Here is a 22,254-nt window from a genome sequence, read left to right on the forward strand (position 1 = left end):
AAAGCCTCTGTTTGCTGCTGCCCCCAAGTACGCTGAACCCGTCCTTGCTATTCCTTGGCTGCCCAGGACGTCCCTCACCCCCTGTGCTGTGCCAGGACATCTTGTTTTCATTAATAAGTGTCAATGTGACCCTCAGCACGTGGGTTTCCCAGGACTCTCAGCTAATGGAGATCCTCATAATGCTTTATTGTTGACAGTGAGCGAGGCTGTGAGGAGCTCAGTGCCCCTGAATGGTTGAAATCTTGAGCAGCAGCAGCAGCAGCAGCAGCAGTGGAGCAGTGCAGCAGGAGCCATGTCTCTGCCCTTCCGAAAAGAGCTGGAGAAGTACAAGAATATCAATGAAGATGAAATACTCAGCAAGCTCTCAGAGGATGAACTGAAACAGCTAGAGCATGTTCTCGATGACCTTGATCCTGAGGTTAGTGATGGTAATTCCAGTGCTGCCTGTTAGCAATGCCACACACTGCAGCATTTTACAGCTGTGTTCTGTTACAGCAGAGACAGCGTACCCCAGAGTATGAGCAGCTCAGCTACAGACATTTTGGTTGCATTCCTGCTGTGATGTGCTGCTTGCTTTTGTACAAGTCACTGTGCTCTTTGTCTATCCCATGCCTATTTAGACCTGAGCTTGTCTGCAGTCTAAATCTTTAATCATGTTGGCACACTGCAACACAATGAGAAGCTTTTTATGGCTGCTATTTCTGAGCACAGCAATAAACAAACATAACCTATGTTTATGGAGATCAGGTCTTTTGAACTTCTGAAATCTGCTGACCATGTCATTCAGCACATATATTTTTTGCTGAAGAGAACATATTTGGGCATGATTAAGAAAAATAGGCTTCAGCTTCACAACTGTCATTTTCTGGAGAGTAAGGATGAATTGGATGTTTGAAGACATTCTCACAAAGAATTTAAAGTTCTCTGGTCTGAGAACCACTTGGTCCTACAATAATGAGGTTACAGTCACAAGCATGCTGGGAGTTCTGACTGTACCTACCCCAAACCATTCAAACTGATGTAGGAATTTGCAAACTGGCAGGTAAACTGGCAGATAAAATCTGTTCAGTCTGGAGGCAAAATGAATTTGGAGAAACACAGTAGATTTACAGCTTCTAGTTCTACAGCAATTTGCCTGGAAATTAAGGGGGGCCTTTGCTGTTCTCTCCCTCCATGTTGCCACTTGCCACACTATTGCCACTTCTACGTTTTCTGGTATTTTCAAGTATCTGGCATCTCAAACAGAGACACAGAAAAACTTTAAAATCAACACCAACCAACCAAATAAATCAGGCCACAGTGCATTTGTAGTCATGCTACATATGTGCAGTGAATTTGGAGCACTCTGGGCACATTTGTGCGTGCACAGGTAGAATGACTAGTGACTTGAGTTCACTGGATGTGCTCGGAATTCCCTGGGTATTTGCCATGGGTCAGATTTACTGTGCATGTTCTGGCCAGCGATGAAGAGTTTCTGAAGTACTCTGGGGCACCTTCAACACGTTGGCTTTACTGCAGGTGCACTGCAAGGTCCACCTACCTGTATTCCTGTCTGGGATTCCTGGACTGAAGCGTGGGGGCCCCATGCATATCCCTGTGTTACAGGATGCAGATGAAATCACATGATCCCCCAGCTACGTGTTGAAAGTGGGAATTATCTGCTTGCTTCCTCATACCCTGAATAGCTGAAGTCTACCTCATTCATCCACCAGTCTCTTTGGTGCATGCCATTCATTTCTGAAGCCTGAGAGACATCTGCTCTAGAATGAAAGGAAATTTTTTAAAATGAGAGAGACAAAAATGGTGAGGAAAAAGAGTAAAGGAATAGAAGGAAATGTACAGAAAATGTATCCTGGTCTATATACCTGGACTGCAAACTCTGGTTATAATATGTGTTACAAAGGACTCTGACTGTACTTAGTTGTTTGGTGCTGTGATTGTAAATGTGGTTAATACAAATATTAATGGGTACTAAAAGAAGAAGACTGAATGATATACTGGGTCTTGTGGTTACATTTGGGCAATGTGTGCCACTGCTGTCACTGAAGAGCATTATGCAAAGAATTATTTCACTTAAAAACCAACAACACTGAGATGAGATTTGGAACACTGTGTGAAGCTGCCTGCTCTCCTTTCCGTGCCCCCCTCTCTCCCACAGAACGCCCTGCTTCCAGCAGGATTCCGGCAAAAGGACCAGACCACTAAACCTGCCACGGGCCCCTTCGACAGAGAGCGCCTGCTCTCCTACCTGGAGAAGCAAGCACTGGAGCACAAGGACAGAGAAGACTTCGTACCATTTACAGGGGAGAAGAAAGGTACGTCCCTCCTCGTGTTGGCATTGGGTCATGGACTGCCTGGGTGCAGGCATCCACTGCTCCTGGCCTTTTGTGGAATACGCTGGGACACAAGAAGTGAGGGCTCTTACAGTGCAGGGTGAGGCTCAGGACTCAGATGTAGAGCTGCTGGAGCAGAAGATGAAGGGGTGGTTTATCTGCTGCTAGTGTGTGTCTCGCTGCTCTGCAGTCCCAGTGGCAGCTCCGTGGCCTCGTGAGGGGCACAGGAACACAGCAGCACCAGCCCAGCAAAGGGCTCAGTCAGCAGCTCCCTGGCCAGTGCCCCTGGGTGCACTCAAGTGCAGACAAAGGTGCCCTCACCAACCCCACGGGGACTGTTCCCTGGTAGGCATTAGGCAGGGGAATTGCAGTGGGGGAGGCGTTCAGGAGGAAACACATAAATGCCTTTCTGAGTAAATCTTGCCTACGACTGCTGTAAGGGACAGCTCAGGGAATGCAGTTACAAAACATAAGTATTTTTCCACTTGTTTACTAGCACATCTGGCAATGCTGTTCACGCAGACAGTTTCCCTGCTACCCTTGTCCTACAGCTACAGGAAAAAAAGGGGAAAAACAGGAAAACCTAATTCTAATAATTTAAACACTGGTAGGATAACCTTAGGGCATGAACAGTCATAATTTAAGCAAACAATATTTCTCTAGCACCACCATCTCCTTTTCCTTGTTTATATAAAGCGGACAAAAGGCCGGCCTCAGGCAACCCCTTCATTCAAGAAGGAACTTCCTATGTCAGGGTCCATTTCTGGCCATGTAATGGATTTGCCATTATTTCAATGGGTTCTGCTTAAGGGGAAGCAGATACTTCAAGAAAGTCAAGGGCAACATTTTTTGCATTTTTTACCATTACCAAAGATGTAAGATGTTATTTACATAACATTTCATAGGCCAGGAGTTGTTACTACCATTACATTGTGTTCTCAGGATTTGAAACAATGATTTCAGACAAATGAGACATGTTTCAGCTAGATTGGATCGATGTGTTCTGTTACCACGCAGTTACCACGTTCTTTAACCTACTTTTCCCCCATCAAAACGTCTGCACACTGCTCTTCCCAGGGCTGATTCTGACCCACTGGCACACGGGGACAGGGCAGAGATCCTGCTGGTAGCAGGAGTGGTCAGGCACATACTGTGCAGGAAGGAAAGCACTTCAGTGATTTATTACCAATTCTTTCCAGTCTCCTACACGCTGCTGTGTCAGAGCAGTACAAGTTACCACTTGCAGGTCTCTACATTTTTACAGCAACACCTTCAATGAAGTCTCACCTTACTGATATTTACAGACTTAAGATTTTGCCTTTTTCACTGTAGTTATATCTGAGATCTCCAAATAAGCCTGGAACATAAATGCACAAAACCCAGCAGTGTGTGGAATTGCATATACCCATAGGACTGGCCCAAAACAAGTCCCTGCATTGTCCCTGACAGTGATACTGTACGGACTGGCCTGTTTATTGCCTTTCGGTTTTCTTTTGATGAAGCTAAAGCAATATTATTCCTACATTTGCTTCCAGATGCCCTTAAAGTGCTTATTAGTGCTTCTTATTACTTCCTGATGTCTCTGGTGTGGAAATACCACTGCTTTGCAAACACAACCAACCACACATTTCGCTCCTCTCTGAGCACAGAGTGAATGCAGCCTCCTAGCATTTAAAGCTGTTCTTAATTTGGCTTTTGATTCACTGTGTTCATTTACTTCAAAATTACAATTTCAAGAATTATTACGATTATGAAGTAATGACAGCATTTTAGGCTAAAGGAATTATTCCCTTAATTTCCTCTGTTCTTTGTACAATGCAAATTCATGACAAAATCCTCAGTATCAGCTTCAGCAGATTAAGTCAAATGAAAACAGCCATGTGTTCTGTGATTTCTGCAGTCATTTTACAATTATAATCTAAACACACAGAATTATACTACATTTTCTTTGCAGTCAGGGGCCAAACGCTATGAAAATACCCTTTGTTTCTTTGTTGGTTAGAAATAACTGAATTAATCCGAGATCTGATGAGGTCCAGTACCTTGACAATTGAGCACTGCTGGGCTGCACAGTGTCATTTTTGTGCTGCTTTAAGGGAACTGGCTTTGAGAACAAAGGTGTTTGTTTTGAGCTTGGCGTATCCTGAATTGGTACTGGAGTGTCAGTCCTGCTGCCCCTCTGTGGCTTGGCAGGAGGTGTCCTGCAGAAACACCACCAGACTTCCAGCTCTGGCCCTCGCTGCCTCCTTGTCTTGTTCTCCTTCCCCCTTGCTCTGCCCTGCACAGACTTCCTGCAGAAGCTGAGCCTTATAAATCATACAACTGAAATCTCCCCATGGACTGTATGATAATCCTGCTAATTGGTTGAATCTGCTGAAACATGATGGATGTGTTACAAAGTCCACGTGTGGCTATTCCTGGATCTTGGAATCCACGCTTGTAACTGCAGTGTTACTTATTTTGGCACTCAATTGAAAAAAAAAAAAAAAAAAACCAACAGGATGGTTGTATTAAAATATAAATTACTTGATTTATATTTATGAGAAGATGTTTCCCATACAGGAAACAAAGCAATCCTGCAAAGACATTTTCAAGATCTGATACTACATGCTAGATTTAAAGTTGCTTTAATTAGAGAATAATTAGTATTCTTCCAAAGCTCAGTAAATAGTTCAGGATAAATAATTTAAATTTCTAAAATGTGTCCTCAGAAGAATCTAAAGAAAGATATCTCTTAAAGGAAAATCTTATTTCTCACCTTCTGCACGTTGATGGTCTCTAAGGTGTATTTAGAGATTGGTAAATATTTATATGATTAAATTTTATAGATTTCTGTTAAATTATTCCTTTACACTATGGAATGTGTGTCTATACTAAACCCTGTATTACACACTGTAATGTTGCCATTCTGTAAATAACCCCAAATTAATTTGACACTATTTCTACTTGTTAAAAATTAAATTCTCAAGCAGCTCTAAAATGCATCCAGTTGTGTATATTTGGGAGGTGTAGATGCCAATGTGCCATTTGGCACTATGTATGACCTGAGAATATTTGTGTGTCAGTAGGATTAGAGTATGTCAAGTGTTGTTTGAACTTTTGTCAGTGTTTTGTACTATGATATTTGTCTGCCACTGGGATTTATTTTTTCAAGTTTAGGAAGTGGGGTGCTTCTACTAAATGTTAAGTGACATTTCTACCAATTCCTACAGTTACCATACAAAGCTAAAACTTGGAAATTCACTGTTGAGCTGAAAAGAAGGTGGCATTTAAAATATCCTCCTTCCAGAAGAGTCTGTGATACATTATGATTTGTTACCTACTGTGACTGCCTCTCTTTTTTTTTGTTGTTAATTAGAGAGTTAGATTAGACTGGTCAAGATTAGAGAGTTCTTGACCAGGAAGCAATACCAAGCAGCTGCTGAAGGACAAAACTCAGTTGCCTGTGTTGGTCTCTATATGCTGGGCAACCATAAGGTTTTGATTGTCCTAGAAAACAAGCCAAAACAAATTCCAGGGCTGACAGGGATATCCAGAATGGTTAAAACACAGGAAGTGTTAAATATGAGCCCAAGACGGGGGGGCTGGTTATGCAGGGAATTGCCTTGTTTTGGATTGTAATTGTGGTTTCAGGAGGTTGGAGGCATTTGGCAAAAACAATCAAACGTGTGGAATGCATTAGGGTTTTGGCCCTCTGCCATACTGCAGCTTGGTAACTTCAGTAACTGCTGTACAAAAAAGATTTAAGCCTGTATGGGAGAGATCTCAGATTTCAATGGAGACCCTGGGTTTGCCTGAACTGGGCCTGAAATGGTCACAGGTGCACACCCAAAACTGGCCATTGAGAAATGTTTTCAGGCTGCTTTACCCACATCCTCCCTAACACAAGTCAGGGCTGGGTAGGTCATTTGAATGCCCCATTGTGTGCTTTGAAATGATCTGGTGGCTTTCAGGAACTCTCGTGCAACACAGATGTCTCTTAGTAATGAGCAGTGGGGCTGATAACTGGGGCCATGGAGATGGGCAGTTTGTAAGTGTTTATTTTGTGTATTTTGGATTTGTTCCTGCTTAGGATAGATGTGCTAGAAATCCTTACACAGAATCTGATGGTCTGTGGAAGTTACTTAGACTGACCCACTGCTGGTTATCAGACTTCCATCACTTCCATGGGAAGTGTCACTTTCAAGTTCATGAATGACCCAGGAATAAAAAGAAAAGGTGGGGAACATAAGGAGCAGTGCAGGCACAAAGTGTGTGCCAGAGCACTGCCAGTGCTGTGTTTTCTGTGCAGTCCATACATCTGACCTCAGGTAAGAGCTGAGTCCTGCTGTGATACAGGCACGGACTGGTAACAGCAGCTCTGTTTCTGCTTTGTTGCAGGGGTCTCTGAACTGTATGGTACTCGTGAAACATCATTCAAAAGGGTTCTTCTGTTGTGAAATGTCATTGGCTATGAAAGGTTGCTTTAAGGATTGCTGTTTCAACCCTTCACCACTGTCCCTGTTTTCTACAAGGTCTTCCACTCCTTGCCAAACCATTTCATTCTGGATCCGATCCAGTTCTCATCAAAGTCGTGGAAAAACTCCAGTGGATCGGGCTATTATTATTTGTGGCTGGAAAGGGAAGGGGAACATCCTTGTATGTGATTAAATACTAACCTTTTCAGCTGATTGATAAAAGGGAAAGGGAAGGAAGTACCAGAGAACTTCTGGCCAAACCCATGTTTTCAGTTGCTCTGTCAGAGACCATCTACGTTGCATGTGGTGCTGTGCCAAGCAGAGTATCAATACACAGCACCAGTAATAAGGACAGGCATTTTCAGAAGGTCACAGCATTGGAGTAGATGCTAATGAGTTCCAATTCCACACTGTCTAACAGGCTGCTTTCAAAAGTCAGGGTTTCGTATAGAGACACAGTATCTTCCCTGGATTGACGTGGCCGTTGTTTCACCCCCAGTGCTTAAATGGTTTGATTAAATTTCTGCCACCTTTTTCCTATTCTTTAGGGCTTAAATTTAGAGCTGATGTTTGTCTCTTAAGGCATTGAAAGCGTTGCAGTTGCTGACAGTAATGCCTCTAGCCAGTGCCTTTCACTGCTTGCTTTTTTAAGACTCTCTTTTAGTTCTTCATGACTTTGCCAAACTTGCACAGTTCACAGAGAAATTTCCCATGCTGAGAAGCTGCCTCGAGTTGAATTTTTGGAAAGTGTCAGCAAAAAGGACTTAGCTGCTTCCAAGAACAAGATTAGGAGAAAACACATTGTTTTATCCATCTAGAGAAAATTTTTCCAGCTGTTTTTTTTTCATGACCTGCAGTGCCTCCACGCTTTGAAGAGAGGACTTGAAATGTATGCCCTTTGGAATCCCCAGGGAAATATACTCAAGTCTGGCATCTTCAAAATATTGTGCTTTCTTGTACATCCAGTTGGTTACAGCATTCTCCAGATGCTCCCCGTGCAGTGAGTGTCAGCCAGAGCTCCTGCCTGCCCGTGGCAGCACATGTGACAGCCCAGCAGTGCCCAGAGGGACCCGGCGTGGCCGGGCTCCCGGGATGTTCCTGCAATTGCTCCTCTGGGATGCCACTGCCACACCAGGACCAAGGGCAGGGAGACTCCCTCCTGCTCTGAGCGAGCTCCCCTGCCTTTGTGAGGGCACTGTAAAGGGAAAAAAAGAGTAAACAGCCAGCAGAGAGGCTGGGGCAGAGAGGTGGGGTGGGGGGGTTGAGGAGCTGTATGAATATTCCAGGATGAAGGATTAGATGTGGCAGCTCTAGGGAAAGGAGCAGTAGAGGACAGCAGTGGCAAGGGAGGGAGGGTGGTGGGAAGAAGGAAAGGAGGTGGTGGGAAGGGTCAGGATTCAAAGATTTTTTTAAAACCAGGAGACACAGGGGATGCGGAAGGCACAGGGGGCCTTCCTGAGGAAAGGAAAGAGGAGAAGAATGTGTTGGATGGGAGAAAAGAGGCCAGAAAGGAACATAACTAGTGCTGCATTCTGCTCTGCCCATGTTTCAAGGGTCTTTGATGTCCAGGAGGACATCACTGAAGTGCAGTGGCACGGTTTGAGTTTCTTCCTCCTCTGGCACCCTTCCACACCAGATATAAGAGCTTTCTGCTCGCTTGGTGGAGCGGGTAATCCAGGAGGGAATCCAGGAGGGAATCCAGGAGGGAATCCAGGAGGGAATCCAGGAGGGAATCCAGAGGACTGCTCTGCATCCTAACTTGTGATACTCCATGTGAGGATCTGAAGAAATTCTGGGCTTCCTTCTGTTTTAAAAAATACAGGTTGGCTTTTGTTTATTTTTGTTTGAGCACGCATGCTTTCCAGGAGAGCTCTCTGAAGGTGTTGCTGCAGTGGCAGAGTCACAGCATGCTGATCAAAGTCAAGGATACTGGTGCAACTTAAGTTCACTTTTTCTGTGCACAATAGATTTAATAACTTTGGAATGCTTATCTTTGCAACCTTCCTATTCCATTGTCATAATTTTTAAGGCATAGAATATGCTGACACTAATCCAAGACCAACAGAACAGCAACAATTATGATTTTTATTACTACTGGCGTTCAGCTTCACGCTTACTCAAACTTGGCCTGTTTTCTTCTTCATAATACAAATTTGTCCTTGGTAAGAACTAATTTAGCTCCATTTCTATAGAATATTTGTAGGGAGGGGTTTAAGTAAGCCTCAACAGAAAAGAACAGTGTAAAATGGAAAAAGTGAATCAAGTGCCTGTGATTTATGCAAGGCAGATTTCCAGGATTATTGAATTTCACTCCCAAGGTCAGTGTAGCATTCTGTAATTGAGAACAAACAGGCACTCAGTGTAGTCAGTGATTCATTGAGAAGTCAGCAGTAGTAAGTGTAACCAGCTATTTTCTTGAAAGTACAATAATCTGAGCTACAGTTTGTAGGAAAAGAAAGTACATTATTGTTTTACAATTATGGCAGAAAATGCATTTATATTATAAAATTAAGTAAATATCCTTAAAAAATTGATGTTAAATAAAAGGAGATTTTTTACAGCTAATATAAATGGCCTTATTTCCTATTGCTCTGAGTTTTACTGAGTTTTGGCTTGTACAGTTTTGACTTCTACAAGATGGGAGTAAACACCAAGTATATACTAAATATAAATAAATACTAAAATAAAAATGGTGGCAATTTATATTCATTCATAAAAGTCTAATGACAGAAGAAGGAAGGAATAGAGGAGACATCTCAGAAATGATGCTCCAAATGCTGCAAACTATAAACAAAGGTGAAATCCTCAAAATGTTTTTAGATTGGACTTGCTACTAAAATCCTACCAACTGCACTCTCCAAATTCCTTTTTCTCCCTCTCCTTATATAACAATAAATAAAAACCTCACTTCAGGAAAGTCCACTTGAAGCGTTCCCTGCTCAGTTAATCAATCTTCCTACAGATGTGCACATGGCAGTTCATTGCTGCTGTGTAAGGGAGGGATCTCATTTCCTTGTGTTACTCTGACAGGGCTCTAATGGGGGCATTTTCACGATGCAGGAAAAGAGACCTGGCTGAACCAAGTGGCAGAATTACACCTGTGATTCATGTCTGTTGCCAGTGAATTTCTTTTTTCATAGAGAATTTGCTTTCCTTTTACCTTGGTCCACATTTCTCTATCTCTCTGTAGTGCCCTTCTCTGAATCCTTCTTCCCTCTGCTTGTCAATGGATTTTGTTTCCCCAAGCCTCTTCTGAGGAAAACATGAACCATATCATATTTCAGTTTCAACAGAAGTTTTGTTTTTGCAGTGGGTGAACAGGAGTAGGTCTGCAGTTAAACTGAGCCACGACAAAACTCTGCTCACTGCAATCCCAGTCAGAAAGCCCTGGTTTGTAATAAGCTGCCTCAGTCATCATCCAGGTCACCCCAGACACTTAGCCCAGTTTGGCCAAAAGGAGGGGAGAACTGCAGTGATGCACACTTAAAATTTCACATTGAAAGAAAGCACTTGGGATTCCACACACTTTGGGTTTCTATGCTTGTGTAAAAACAAAATTGTATTTTACTACAATTGAATTTTGGTTTGCAGTTAAACAAAGAATACATTATTTTTATGCAGAAGTGTGGTTATTTTTGTCTTGTTAACACCAAAGTAGCTCAAGTTGTGTATAAACAGAACTTTTGTCACGTGTTTTTCATTGGTAGAAAGTTAAGGTATTGCTGTTAAGACTTAGCACAGAATATTAGCATATTCTGGAGGCAAAAGATAAAACAGCCAACGTTAATTATACCACACAGAATAAGGTAATAATAAAGTACCTTCTAAAACACAGTGTGAATATAAAGAACACCAAGAGCAGCAGCCTTTCTTCATAAATCTCACTTTAAAATAATGAAATGTCACTATTCCTCCAAGGTTTCTTCCAAATAATAAATTTTAAGTTGGACCATTGAATCAAGGAAGCCACAATCCATATTTTATTTTGTCAGTGAATTCCATGATGCACTGGAAAATGAATTTACAATGTACAGATGTGGGACTAGGAGAGACCTCCTGAATCTTCAAACTCTCTCCTTAAATAATGAAAGGAAGCTGGTTGACAGCTGTCTATAAACAGACACACGGTTTTGCAGTTGGTGGACAGGTAATAAATTCCTAATAACATGCTAAAACATGAGCCTTTCTAGCCTCCATCTGCTGTGCTACAGAATCTCTTCACACTGGAATGTTCTTGTCAAGATAGCAGTAAAAAGAATATTTTTAAAACACCACTGGATGCCAGCAAGGCCCACATACATTAAAGATATATATTACTATCTTGGACGTGACCTTGCCCCTGTAAATATTTCATATAACCAATAATAGAATTTTTTTTCTAAAACATTTGCCAAGAATGCATTGAATGAAACTATCATTGGGAATCATATGCACATTTAATGAGAGCTGGGCTGTCAGCCAACAATTACGTATGCCTGAAGCAAATGTTTGAAATGGTATTCCTATATATGTGAACTGCACAGAAAAGGTATCAGCCTGTACTGGTTTCCATTACCCCTTGATTTCTTGCTGTGCAAGGTACTTGGCCTGCACACATCCAAAGTCCTTAGAGAAAGACCAACTCTACCACGTATCGTGTCCAGTTTAGTCCAAACTCAGGGTCCTGTGTCCCCTTACAGTGTTATGTGTGAAAATACAGGCTGGCATCAGTGTTTGTTAAAAGTGGGGCTGGGCTTCAGCCCTGGGAAGGATCCCTTACTGCCTGCTGGAGATGCTGGGTCTCCACACGCTGTGGCTCTGTGGAGATTGCTGTCACAGAACAGTGCTACCAGGCAGGATAAGGATCAGCAGGATTCCCTCAGTGTCTCAAACAACCTATTGGATACTTGAAACTCCTGTGGATCCACCAGTGATCTGAAAGGAGAACACTTTATGGACAGTATTCCTCACTATTGATTGTTTACTCAGATATTCTGATTGATTTTGGTTTTCTAGCTTCCAGCACAGTAATGAATTTTTTTCCATGTCAAGCTGGCATCAAGTTAAGTCTTGGTCAGTGGTGTCTGGAAACTGTTACCCAACACTTCAGATTAGTTGGTAGCACAGAGGGAGTCTGAAGTCTTACCACCTGTGCTGCTGTTAAATCTGGAGAGCATGACTGACCTGTCTTTGCAGAGTATTTCTCTCCTCAGATTTCCACTTGACTTTTGTTTGATGCTGCTGGGATGGCTGTCCCTGATTGCTGTGGCCCAATGCAGTCACAGTTTAAATGGTTCTTACCTTTCACCCACCAAAGGCTTCTATCTTCTGGAAGCCTTTTCTCAAAAGATTACTTACTTAAAGTATCACATGAAAAATAAATCATACCATGATACTACTTTGTCTTTCTACATAACTTTCTGTCCAGTTTTGTACTCAGAAGTTGTTTAGCCTTGGTAGAAATATCTCCAAGGTAAATAATTTGAATTGTGTATGAATAAACCTTACCAGAGTTTCAGGAATTTCCTTTAAATTTTTTTTCTGAGCTTATTCAGTGACTTGAGTCATGGAAGCTGACAGCAAAAAAATGGCTGTAGACAAACTTGTATAAAAGATATAAATGAATTGGAAATTACTACATGAAAATGATACTTTGGAACATAATGGGGAAAAACGAAGCCACAAAAGGATGACAGTGTTGCAAAACCAGAGACAAAGCATTTGTAGTTCAACACTAAATATCAGAATTACATTTATGAATGGTAACAATATCACTAATACAGTTAAACTACTTCAGAGACATTTCAAGAAGTCACGGGATATGCTTCAAGCATTACATCTAGAGTGTACAAAGCTGCACAAAAATAAAATTTAAAGCTGACAGTGGGCCACAGTCACCTGCACCAAAGATCATCACAGCTTCATTACAACAGGATTAATTAAAGACTGCTTGAGGAGTAGTTGTTAGGGACCAGGTGAGGGGAACTATCCCACGGTGGACAGTAGCCCTTGGAATTCAGCCCCTTACTGGAGCAGTGGCACTGTCTGTTGCACGTGGCACCATCCAGTGTGTCAGTGAGTGCAGGGCTTTGGTCAGGAGGGCAGAGTGGGAGTGATGCCATGATGATGGCCCAGCAGTGCTGCTGACTCAAGTGCAGCTCCAGCTCTGATTTAAAGGGCCTCGCTCCAAGCATCTGCAGTTGCATCACCACACTGCTGAGGTTAACCATCATAGCAGCCCACAGCAGTAGTGGAACTTGTTGTGTTGTTCCTGGAGTTATCCTGCAGTTTCCTCATTTCAGCAGACAGGCCAATGACCTCAGTCTTGGGGGAATATTGCATGGAAACACACATCTGCACACCCAAAGGTATCAGCAGGATACAGAGAGAGACAAACACGCCAGGAGTCTTTCTTGGGCTACATGTGGTTCAGTTCAGACTGCTCAGGCCTGCACAAATGATCAGGATAAGGCTATTTATGTGAATGATCATCAGGAGACACAGAGGGGAAATACACTGGAGGGACTGGGTATTAAACTGAGTTACTGGAAGAGAACAGGTTTGCTGAGCTTTCAGGATCAGGTATGGAAGTTCATGAACTGGGAGATTCTTGCAGTAGGATGGTTTTAACTGCTCCTAGTGCCTCATTTAAATAGAAGGATGAAATTTCTGCAAGCTTTTTGTATAGACCTGATTCTGCCTATTTAAGGACACAGGACCTTCAGAAAAATCCCAGCTGGGACTGTTCCTGAGAGCACATTCCCTAAAACAACAGTCAACAACACAGAGCAGAAATCCGCACCTTTTATTTTTAGATTTGCTAAGATTCTGGTGGGGAGGATAACATCAAGTAAGAAAGAGAAAAACATGCATGAGATAATATTTCCAAGCAGTTCCACTGTCACAGACCTATTCCCCTGCTGCCAGGAGGCAAAGGAGTTGTTCCAATAATTCATTGCTCACTCTGGTTTTTTTTATTCTCTTAGGAAAAATATTTATCCCTAAAGAAAAGCCTGTAGAAACCCGCACAGAAGAGAAAGTGACCCTGGATCCAGAACTAGAAGAGGCCCTGGCCAGTGCTTCAGATACTGAGCTCTATGACCTTGCAGGTTAGATAATACATAGATATGATCCTTCCAAATGTCCAGCTCTTCTCTGGCCAGACCTGCCCCCAGGAGTGTCTCATGATGACCCCTCAGGCCCCTGGTGCCTGTCTGACAGGTGGCCAAGCTGTGGGCCACTCATTGCCCAGGATGATTGAAGCGTGACTCGACAGCTGCTGCATTTCAGACTCCTCTACTTACAACTGATGTTGTAGGGGGGAAGATGAACCAGCTCATGGGATTTCGGGAAGGGAAGGGTGCTCAGTGGACTGCAGGCTGGGGTGCTGGCACTCTAATGGGAGTGACTGACCTTACTGTACTCACATTGTTTGTAGTGTACTCTTGCTACCTTCTCTCAACTCTGACATCCCAAATAGCAGGATAAACTTGTCACAGAATGCAGTGGATAAAGATCCTGAATCCATGAGGAAATTTGGAATCTAACCCATTGAATGAGAAAATTGGTTGCCAGGTCATTAGACCTGGGTGTCTTCACCACTTCTTATTGTTTTCCAAGCATGTTAATATCAATGTGCTTCCATAAGAAACCCTGGTGGGAATGCCAATGCATTAAGCTCATCACACGTACAGTGACATTTTCAAGTACACCAAACAATAGAACATAAGAGTAATAAGAAGTTCAGGTTTTATGTTAGGGAAGAAAAGTGAGTAGGAGCATAGCACTGAAACAAATTACCCAAAGAGATGGTGGGATTTCCATCCCTGGGTGTTTTCAGACTGCAGCTAGACAAAGCCATGGCTGACCTCATTAATGCTGGCAACACTCCTGCCTGCAGGAGAGGCTGGACAAGATGACCCACAGTGGTTCCTTCCAGCTGGCACTTCTGTGATATGCATTCTACATTGACTCAATTGTTCAAAAATCTATATTGAAAGTGCCTGTATCTCTAGAATTTGGAGCCCAAAAGACGCTCCCTACAAGCAGGCATGATGCAGACAGTGAACATTTTGTAAAAGGGGTTTTGTTTGGGGAACTAAAGTACAATTTGTAGGAGATACTTTCCTGCAATCTGTGTTCCTGCCATTAACATTGTATCCTCTTGCTGGTATTTACACATTCCAGCTGTTCTTGGAGTGCACAACATGGTCAACAACCCAAAATTTGATGAAGCAGGGGCCCGCGGTAAAGATGGAAAAGGAATCGTGAGAAGTAAGTAAGCAGATTTCTCTTGTGGGCTGCATGTCATCTTTTGGCACTTCTACACCTATAGGTGAGCTCTGTTGGTCTAATTTAGTGTAATGTATCTGGGCCTAACTTTGATTGATCTAATTAATCATGAGAGGTGACTTTTTAAAAGTAAAAACAATCTTAAAATTCACTATAATGACAACAGTAGTATACAAACAGAACATTCCTAAGGAAATTTGTTTTCCTAGAAAGCAGTATCTGGCTCTGCAGAGGTGCTTGAGAGAGTGGGAGTATTTAAGAGGCAAAGACATACAAAATTCCATTCCACTTCAGTTTAGGCAGCAGGCAGAAAACAGAGTGAGCTGCAGCTAAGAGTTGGCCACAGTTCAGGCCAGGCCATCTTGCCCCAAGTACCTACATGTACACAACTGAAAAATGACTTGTAACCACTGGGCTCAAATGTGGCAGAATCCCTGTCCTAAGCACATCTGTGACCAGAGTCACCTCAAGCTGCATCCATAGGGAGGCAGAGACTGCAGGGATGTGCTCCTGCCCCAGCTCCTCCCTCTGATCCACCACATCTGCCTGGCTCCCGTGGCAGTGTGTGTAAACTGTGCCTGTTCTGTGGCTCCCTAGGGACACAGGAAACAGAATTGTTCCAGAAATCCCCCAAGAGAAACAGCTGTAGTTACTAGGAACAAATCCAGAAATGTTTGCACTAAATAAACGGACCTTTGGTGAATCAGGTCTTAGCTCAGCAACCCACAGGAGGCTGGATGGAGGGAGAAATGGGTGCATCTGAATTCCAAACTTTTCTTGAGAGCTGCCAAACCTTGATCCAGAGCTTGTCACCTCCAAGCCCTGGGATATCAAGTGGGCTAAACTTTGCTTTTTAAGACAAAACTGTGGAATGCCCTTTCCTGGGGAAACAGTACTAAAAAAATGTTTTCTTCTTCTAAGGCCATGAGAACAGCATCTGTCTTTACCAAGGGCTTTCCTTTCCATCTTCCATTACTAAAGGGGAAGTGGGAAAGTAGACAGGACACTGTGTCACTTAATTTTTCTCAGGATTAAGCTGCTCTGCAAGCCTTCCCAGTGGGACCCTGTGTGAGCTGCCATCTATCTCATAACAGGCAACTGCATGCATTACTAATCCTCATAGGTTTCAGAATATTTTTGTTGTACTGAGTCAAAAAGTCAGCTATGTGAGTCAGCTAAACTATGCTCCAATCACAGACCTATGGACCAGAAAATCACTGTCACATCACCGTGTTCTTTGGTCCAAAAGCAATACCTTCCCTTAGCCAAGTGAAATGCTTCAGTAAAAATTTGCTCATCGATGTGGCAAAACAGCACCATGATTAAAGAAACAAGAAGAACTCATGGGAGGCAAGAAGAAGTAGAAAATGAAAGCTGCTCCTAACTGTAGGCTGAGTACACTGTGGTGTCTAACCTGAGGACAGGGTGCTTGTGTCTCCCTGCTCCCAGTCTGGCCGGGCGTTGCCACAAGCGCAACAAATGCTTTGCTTTTTTTGTTTACTTTCTATCCTCGCATCCAAGGTGAATTCTCTAAATGTAGTTTTCAATTCCCAGCTCCCTAGGAAGGCTGAAGTGTTATTCAGGTATATGTGAGGTCTCTCAGGAATTAGTAAAAAAGTTTGGCATCAAAGAGAGTGGAGTAAAAGCCAGCTCAAGGTTTGTGTATGACCATCTCTACTATGAGTTCTAAAAAAAGATGTGGCTTTCTTTTGGCCCATGACATGGCATGAACTTTTACTCTTTGCAATGAACAGCAATGTGTGCTACACTGAGACTTGAGCACAAGTCTTCAAAATCTCTCCCTGTCCGCAGCATAAAATAAAAACATTTAAACATACTTGTGGTCAGCAACATATTCCTTTCTTGCCTCTAGTGGCTTGGGTGGTCAGGGTTAATAAATTAATCTCCACAACTATATGCATGGGAATTAGAAGTACTAATTGTGTTCTAAGCTATGATTTTTATGCATGTCTGAGAATATTTATAGCTCATAGCTTCCAGCACTAAATACCATAGTTCTTTGGAACATGACTACTCAAAGATTTCATAAATCTTGGTGCTGGCAGACAGACTTATTTTTCATGCTTTGATAGTTTTATTATTTAGAAAGTGCAGATGTTGCCATTTTACAAGAGCTAATTGAATTTATAGTAGGGCTGATAGTATCAGCTGAGAGGAAGAAACTGAGGGGCCTCCTCTTGAGTTGCTTTACGTGGCACAGTCTATTCATAGGTGCGGGGACATTTTCTTACGAATGTAACGGGCAAGTTCTGAGCACACCTTTCTTTACAGATATTAGACACAGTACAAAGCAGCCCTTGCAGTATATCACATCCCAAACAATAGTCTTCAAAGGTGCTTGGGCTCCAATTTGGCTTTGGCTCCAGGGATTTTGTATATAAAGGAGGAATTTGCCTGTGACGATGCTGCCCAGTCTCCGTGACCACAGCCTCCAGTGACAGCTCTGGGTGCACAGTACGTGCAAAGGGCATGGCAGGGATAATGGGGATAATACTCCTGCTTGCAGGTTTTGTGGTTCTCATAAACCCTTCCTGGACTGCTGCAGTACAAACCTAAATGGGAGTTGAACAGCCAGAGTGATGATGATGCCTGTTCCTCGGTTGACATTGCGTGAGATCTTGTGTTGCAGATGTGGTGAAAGGTGAAAAGGTCAAGCCCATCTTTGAGGAGCCACCTAATCCAACCAATGTGGAAGCAAGTTTACAAAGGATAAAAGCAAATGATCCTGGTCTCACAGAAATTAATCTCAACAACATAAAGGTAGGTGCTGTGGTTTCGTTTATGTCATCATAGGAGGATTTATTCAAGTCTTTCCAAAGCCTGTGCCTTTTATCTTCAAATTTTGTCTCTCTTTACTGTTCAGAAAAAGCAGGACACTCAGGGAAGGGATGGGGAAAGCTCAAGGCTCCAAGGTCATCAATTCCTGATACTGAATTAAATGCCAATTAACAGCCCAAGGGGTGACTCCCTTTGGCTGCCTTTCTTCAGCAGATGGTAAAGGAAGATACCTCATGGGTACTGTGTAATCATCACTGGCCAAATTCAATTAGCCCTTGTGGAGACTGAACAGCTGGCAGCAGAATAGGAAAGTAGCTCAGTGATGGCCACATGCTGGCCTTGGCCTGGCCCAGTTCTGGGCAGTGCTGACAGGGCAGCCTGGCACAGGCCCCACGAGCCTCTGGGGGCCACTGTACCCACAGGGTGCTCTGTCCATGCTGACGCACTCTTAAAAGCACCAGGGATGTTTAACTTGCATAGACTGTGGTTGCTACTCCATCAGTTTGTTAATAATTAAAATCAGCAGTGTGACTGGCTTTCCTAATTATCGGATTTGTCTTCTTACTGTAGAATATTCCTATTCCAACACTGAAAGAATTTGCTAAAGCTCTGGAAACCAACACACATGTGAAGACATTCAGCCTTGCAGCTACTCGAAGCAATGACCCTGTAGCTATTGTAAGTTTTAACATTACTGGGAAAAAACCCAAAACAACACAACAAATTTTAAGTAGGTCCATGTCTGCTTTAGAATACATTCTTTATTTTCTCTTGCAGGAATTTCCTGTGGCTATACAAAGTAGAAATATAATCTCTTCTGATCTACCTCTATGTTCTTCTAAGCATATTTGTGGCTTTTTTTCTTGTTGGTACTAAGCTATATTTTGCAGATTCTCTATTGTTCCCTGAAACTTCCACAATTCATGTTCCTTCTTTTTGACTGTTCAGGCATTTGCAGATATGTTGAAAGTGAACAAAACACTGAAGAGTCTGAATGTAGAATCCAACTTCATCACTGGGACAGGGATTTTGGCACTGATTGATGCACTGAAAAAGAATGAATCCCTAACAGAGATTAAAATTGACAACCAGGTAAAGAGAGACCATTGGGGAAGTCCACTTTTGTTTCCCTTCCATATAGATTCCCAGAGGGTTCTGCTAGGGAACTCTGGCAGAGTCAAGGCAGCCTCTGTGGCTCTGTCATTCTGTAGCTCATGTCCCAAGTCAGTGGAACCAAAGAGTGGAAAACTTTTCAATAAAACATGTCAAAGCCAAGTACAAAACCCAGGGACAAAATCTTCAGGGATTCCCTTTGTAGTTTGCAGCCCAGTACTTAAATACAACCACTGACTTCTCTCTCATGTGAGAACAAATGTTTCCTTTTCTTTTGGGGACACTTCACTACATCTCCAACAGAGGCAGCAGCTTGGGACAGCTGTAGAGATGGAGATTGCCAAGATGCTGGAGGAGAACTCCAGGATTCTCAAGTTTGGATACCAGTTCACAAAACAAGGTCCAAGAACCAGGGTAGCAGCAGCTATCACTAAAAACAACGATCTGGGTAAGATACCACTACATTTACTCATCATTTATTTGTGTGAGCCAAGCCCTGACCTTCCCAGGCACAACTCCTCCTGTCTGTACATTCTGACTGAATCTTGACTACAGCATTCCAGCTGCTCTGTGTGAGGGGAGAGGCAAAGCTCCTCGGGCTCTAGGGGAGACAAGAACAAAGATCTTACTGTGATTAGGAGCCACTATTCTACTCCTGCTCCTTCTGGGAATGGGAGTTATTTCAGCCTTTTCCCTGGAGTGTCCTGGATTTCTCACTGCTCTATCAGCTGTTCTGGACAGTAAACGAGGAGTCAAACCCATCCTGTTTTTTCAGAGGACAGAGAAGTCCTGACTTTGTTGTCCAGCCCATGATGGACCAGGCCTGCCCAGCCAAGGGAGCAAACCAGACCCTCCTGCCTGTGTGACCAAGTACAGGCAAAGACAGCAAAGCTCTGCAAGAGTCCCCTGAGCGTGACACGCTCTGCCCTGTGTGCTCAGTACACAGAATACCAAGGAGGTCACTGGGCAAGAGAAGTTTAGAGTGAGAAGGGGAAGAAAATAAACTTTTTGTTTTCAATCAGTTCTGCTTCAGAGTGGGGTATCAAACCATGATGTCTTTGCAGGTTTCAGCTTGGGCTTCTCTCTGTGGGAGCTAAGATAAAAACTGAGCTAAAGCCTTTTTCTTTCACACATGCTTTTGGGGTTTTGAAATTTTAATTTTTAGCAGTACCTAAGCGTTCCAACTATATACCATTTTTCCTGAAACTATCAGTGTCCCAGAGTGGTATTTGAAACATCCTATCTACAAAGAGAGAAAACCCCTTTTTCCCCATTATTTTGCCAGTTGCCATTAGACTTATGTACTAATCTTCATTTTCCTGTGTTTGTGTTGTTTGGTTTTGTTCACAATTTTGTAGGACAGAATTCCTAAAGGAATTCGATAAAATAAAATAAATGAAGGAACAAAACACTGAAAGCAGACACAAATGACTGATGTTACACTGCAGGCTTTGGAATAATGCAGTCTGTTTGCCAAAAAGGCACGATGAAAAAAACCTCCTCTCAGTATAGTAATGGGATGTTTAGCAATATATTGTTGTTATTGATTTTCTGTGGTGAAAAGCATTCATTCATCCAGTTCTACTGCTTTGTTCTGTACTTCAGCCATTCAGTATCAGAAACAGGACATGACACTTTGACATAACACTAAATTTTGTATCACACAGACAGGAGAACCTCACAAATCTTACCTGGCCAGGTCAGAAAAGACTCAGTGCATTTTATTAGAATGTGGAGTAGCAAATGCTGTCCAACTAAACCTGCTCTATACCAGCTATAATGTATTTTAAGTGCTGTAAAAATTCACATGGGACTGCTTGTCAAAATAATCTTGCCCATAACTCAACATTTACCACTCTGCTTTGCTAAATGGCAACTTCCATGTACGAGGTTTCCAGTGAGAAACCAGAGTTAATTAACTTACTATCAGATGGTTGATGCAGTCAGTACGTGTGAAGTTTAAACAGGTAACCAAAGGTCCAATATGGTATTTTCCTTGTTGCCAATATTCCCTGATATTGGTACTTGAGAGTACTTCAAATTATTTTCTAAAAGAATATGATTATTGCTTACCCATAGTATGCACTGTGCAATTACAGAAGTTATTAATTTTTGATGCCTAAAGCTTAAATAATCCAGAGCACTGCCATGCAGACTAGAGCAGACCAGTATCAATTTAGCTGGAACACAGTGGCTTTTAAAAGAACAATAAAACTGTAATAAAAATCTAAATGGAATCACTGGAAGGAAGTGCAGGAAATGGTGATTTTTTTATCATCTAAAACCTTTAGCTCAGAATCTGATTTTTGTGAAAAATGTATTGCTATGAACACTCGGTGCAATTCTACAGTCTGCGATACAGAAAACTGCAGTTTAGGTACAATTGTTTTGTTGGGCATTATGATCTATTAATTATGGTATTTGTGGGCATAATTCTTCTGAGCATTTCTCAGAAGCTCCTTCCTTCTGTGCTGGCTTCATGTTTCTGGGAAGGGGCAGTGTCTGTGAGAAGAGCCCTGGTGCTCTCGGGAAGGCAGTAATGACTCTCTCTCCTTGCTTTGCCGGCGCAGTTCGCAAGAAGCGGGTGGAAGGGGAGCGCCAGTAGCCACAGCATCGAGGACACGAGGCACGACTGGAGGCCACCACCAGCTGCAGTCTCAGAGTGCTCACTGCTCAGAAGGGAAGGCACTGGATTACAATGGGAGTTGCTGATTTCTGTTAATGTCTCTTTTTAGCCTTGAAAACAGAGCCTGTTCATTTTCAATTCTCACGGTTAATTTAATTCCTATGAGACAGGTTCATAGCTGGTTTGATTTTAATGAAGAAAGTGGTTTGCAATATCTGAAGCCAATATGCAGCATCTTAACTGTGTTACTGAGCATAACATATAGTGACTCTGACCTTTATTTTAGACACTTTTTGGTATGTTAAAGTATGACCTTGTGTATGGATAAGGGATTCTCTGCTGAAAATAGAAATTTTAGGGCCAAGTTCTGCAATGCCTTATGTTTGTGAATAATCCTTACTTATGTGTATAGTCCTGCTGAACTGAATCCTGCAATGGGCTGCTCCCAGGAGTAGAACTAGTGATGCCAGTACAGGTTTGCAGGTTCACACCCCTGAGCCTCTCTCCTGCAGTGGGATCTGGGCAGCTGGAACCAGCTTGGAACAGCACCCATCCCCTTGTTGGGTCTCCACCCGCCCAGCTCCCAGTGCAGGATCACACCTAGACGTATAAACATTGTCAAAGCGTACTTGTTTACATAAGCTTAGCTTAGGTG

The 22,254-nt window shown here is 42.7% G+C and overlaps 1 protein-coding gene across 2 annotated transcripts; it reads left to right on the forward strand.

Annotated features, from left to right (window-relative positions):
* Positions 1-292: 292 nt before the first annotated feature.
* On the forward strand, positions 293-21,665 carry LOC309578041 (tropomodulin-2; the record flags this gene model as incomplete). Of its 2 annotated transcripts, XM_082290378.1 has the most annotated exons (9): positions 293-418; positions 2,159-2,315; positions 13,756-13,878; positions 14,957-15,043; positions 17,712-17,842; positions 18,431-18,538; positions 18,809-18,952; positions 19,277-19,421; positions 21,544-21,665. In XM_082290378.1, the coding sequence occupies 9 exons, from the start codon at positions 293-295 to the stop codon at positions 21,576-21,578; spliced, it is 1,056 nt and encodes a 351-aa protein (XP_082146504.1). In that variant the 3' UTR covers positions 21,579-21,665. The 2 variants fall into 2 exon arrangements, with proteins under 2 accessions (XP_082146504.1, XP_082146505.1); XM_082290379.1 differs by lacking the exon at positions 18,431-18,538.
* Between the last annotated feature and the right edge of the window lie 589 nt (positions 21,666-22,254).

The sequence above is a fragment of the Coloeus monedula genome (assembly GCF_965178545.1).
Source record: "Coloeus monedula genome assembly, chromosome: 14".
Lineage (NCBI taxonomy): Eukaryota > Metazoa > Chordata > Aves > Passeriformes > Corvidae > Coloeus > Coloeus monedula.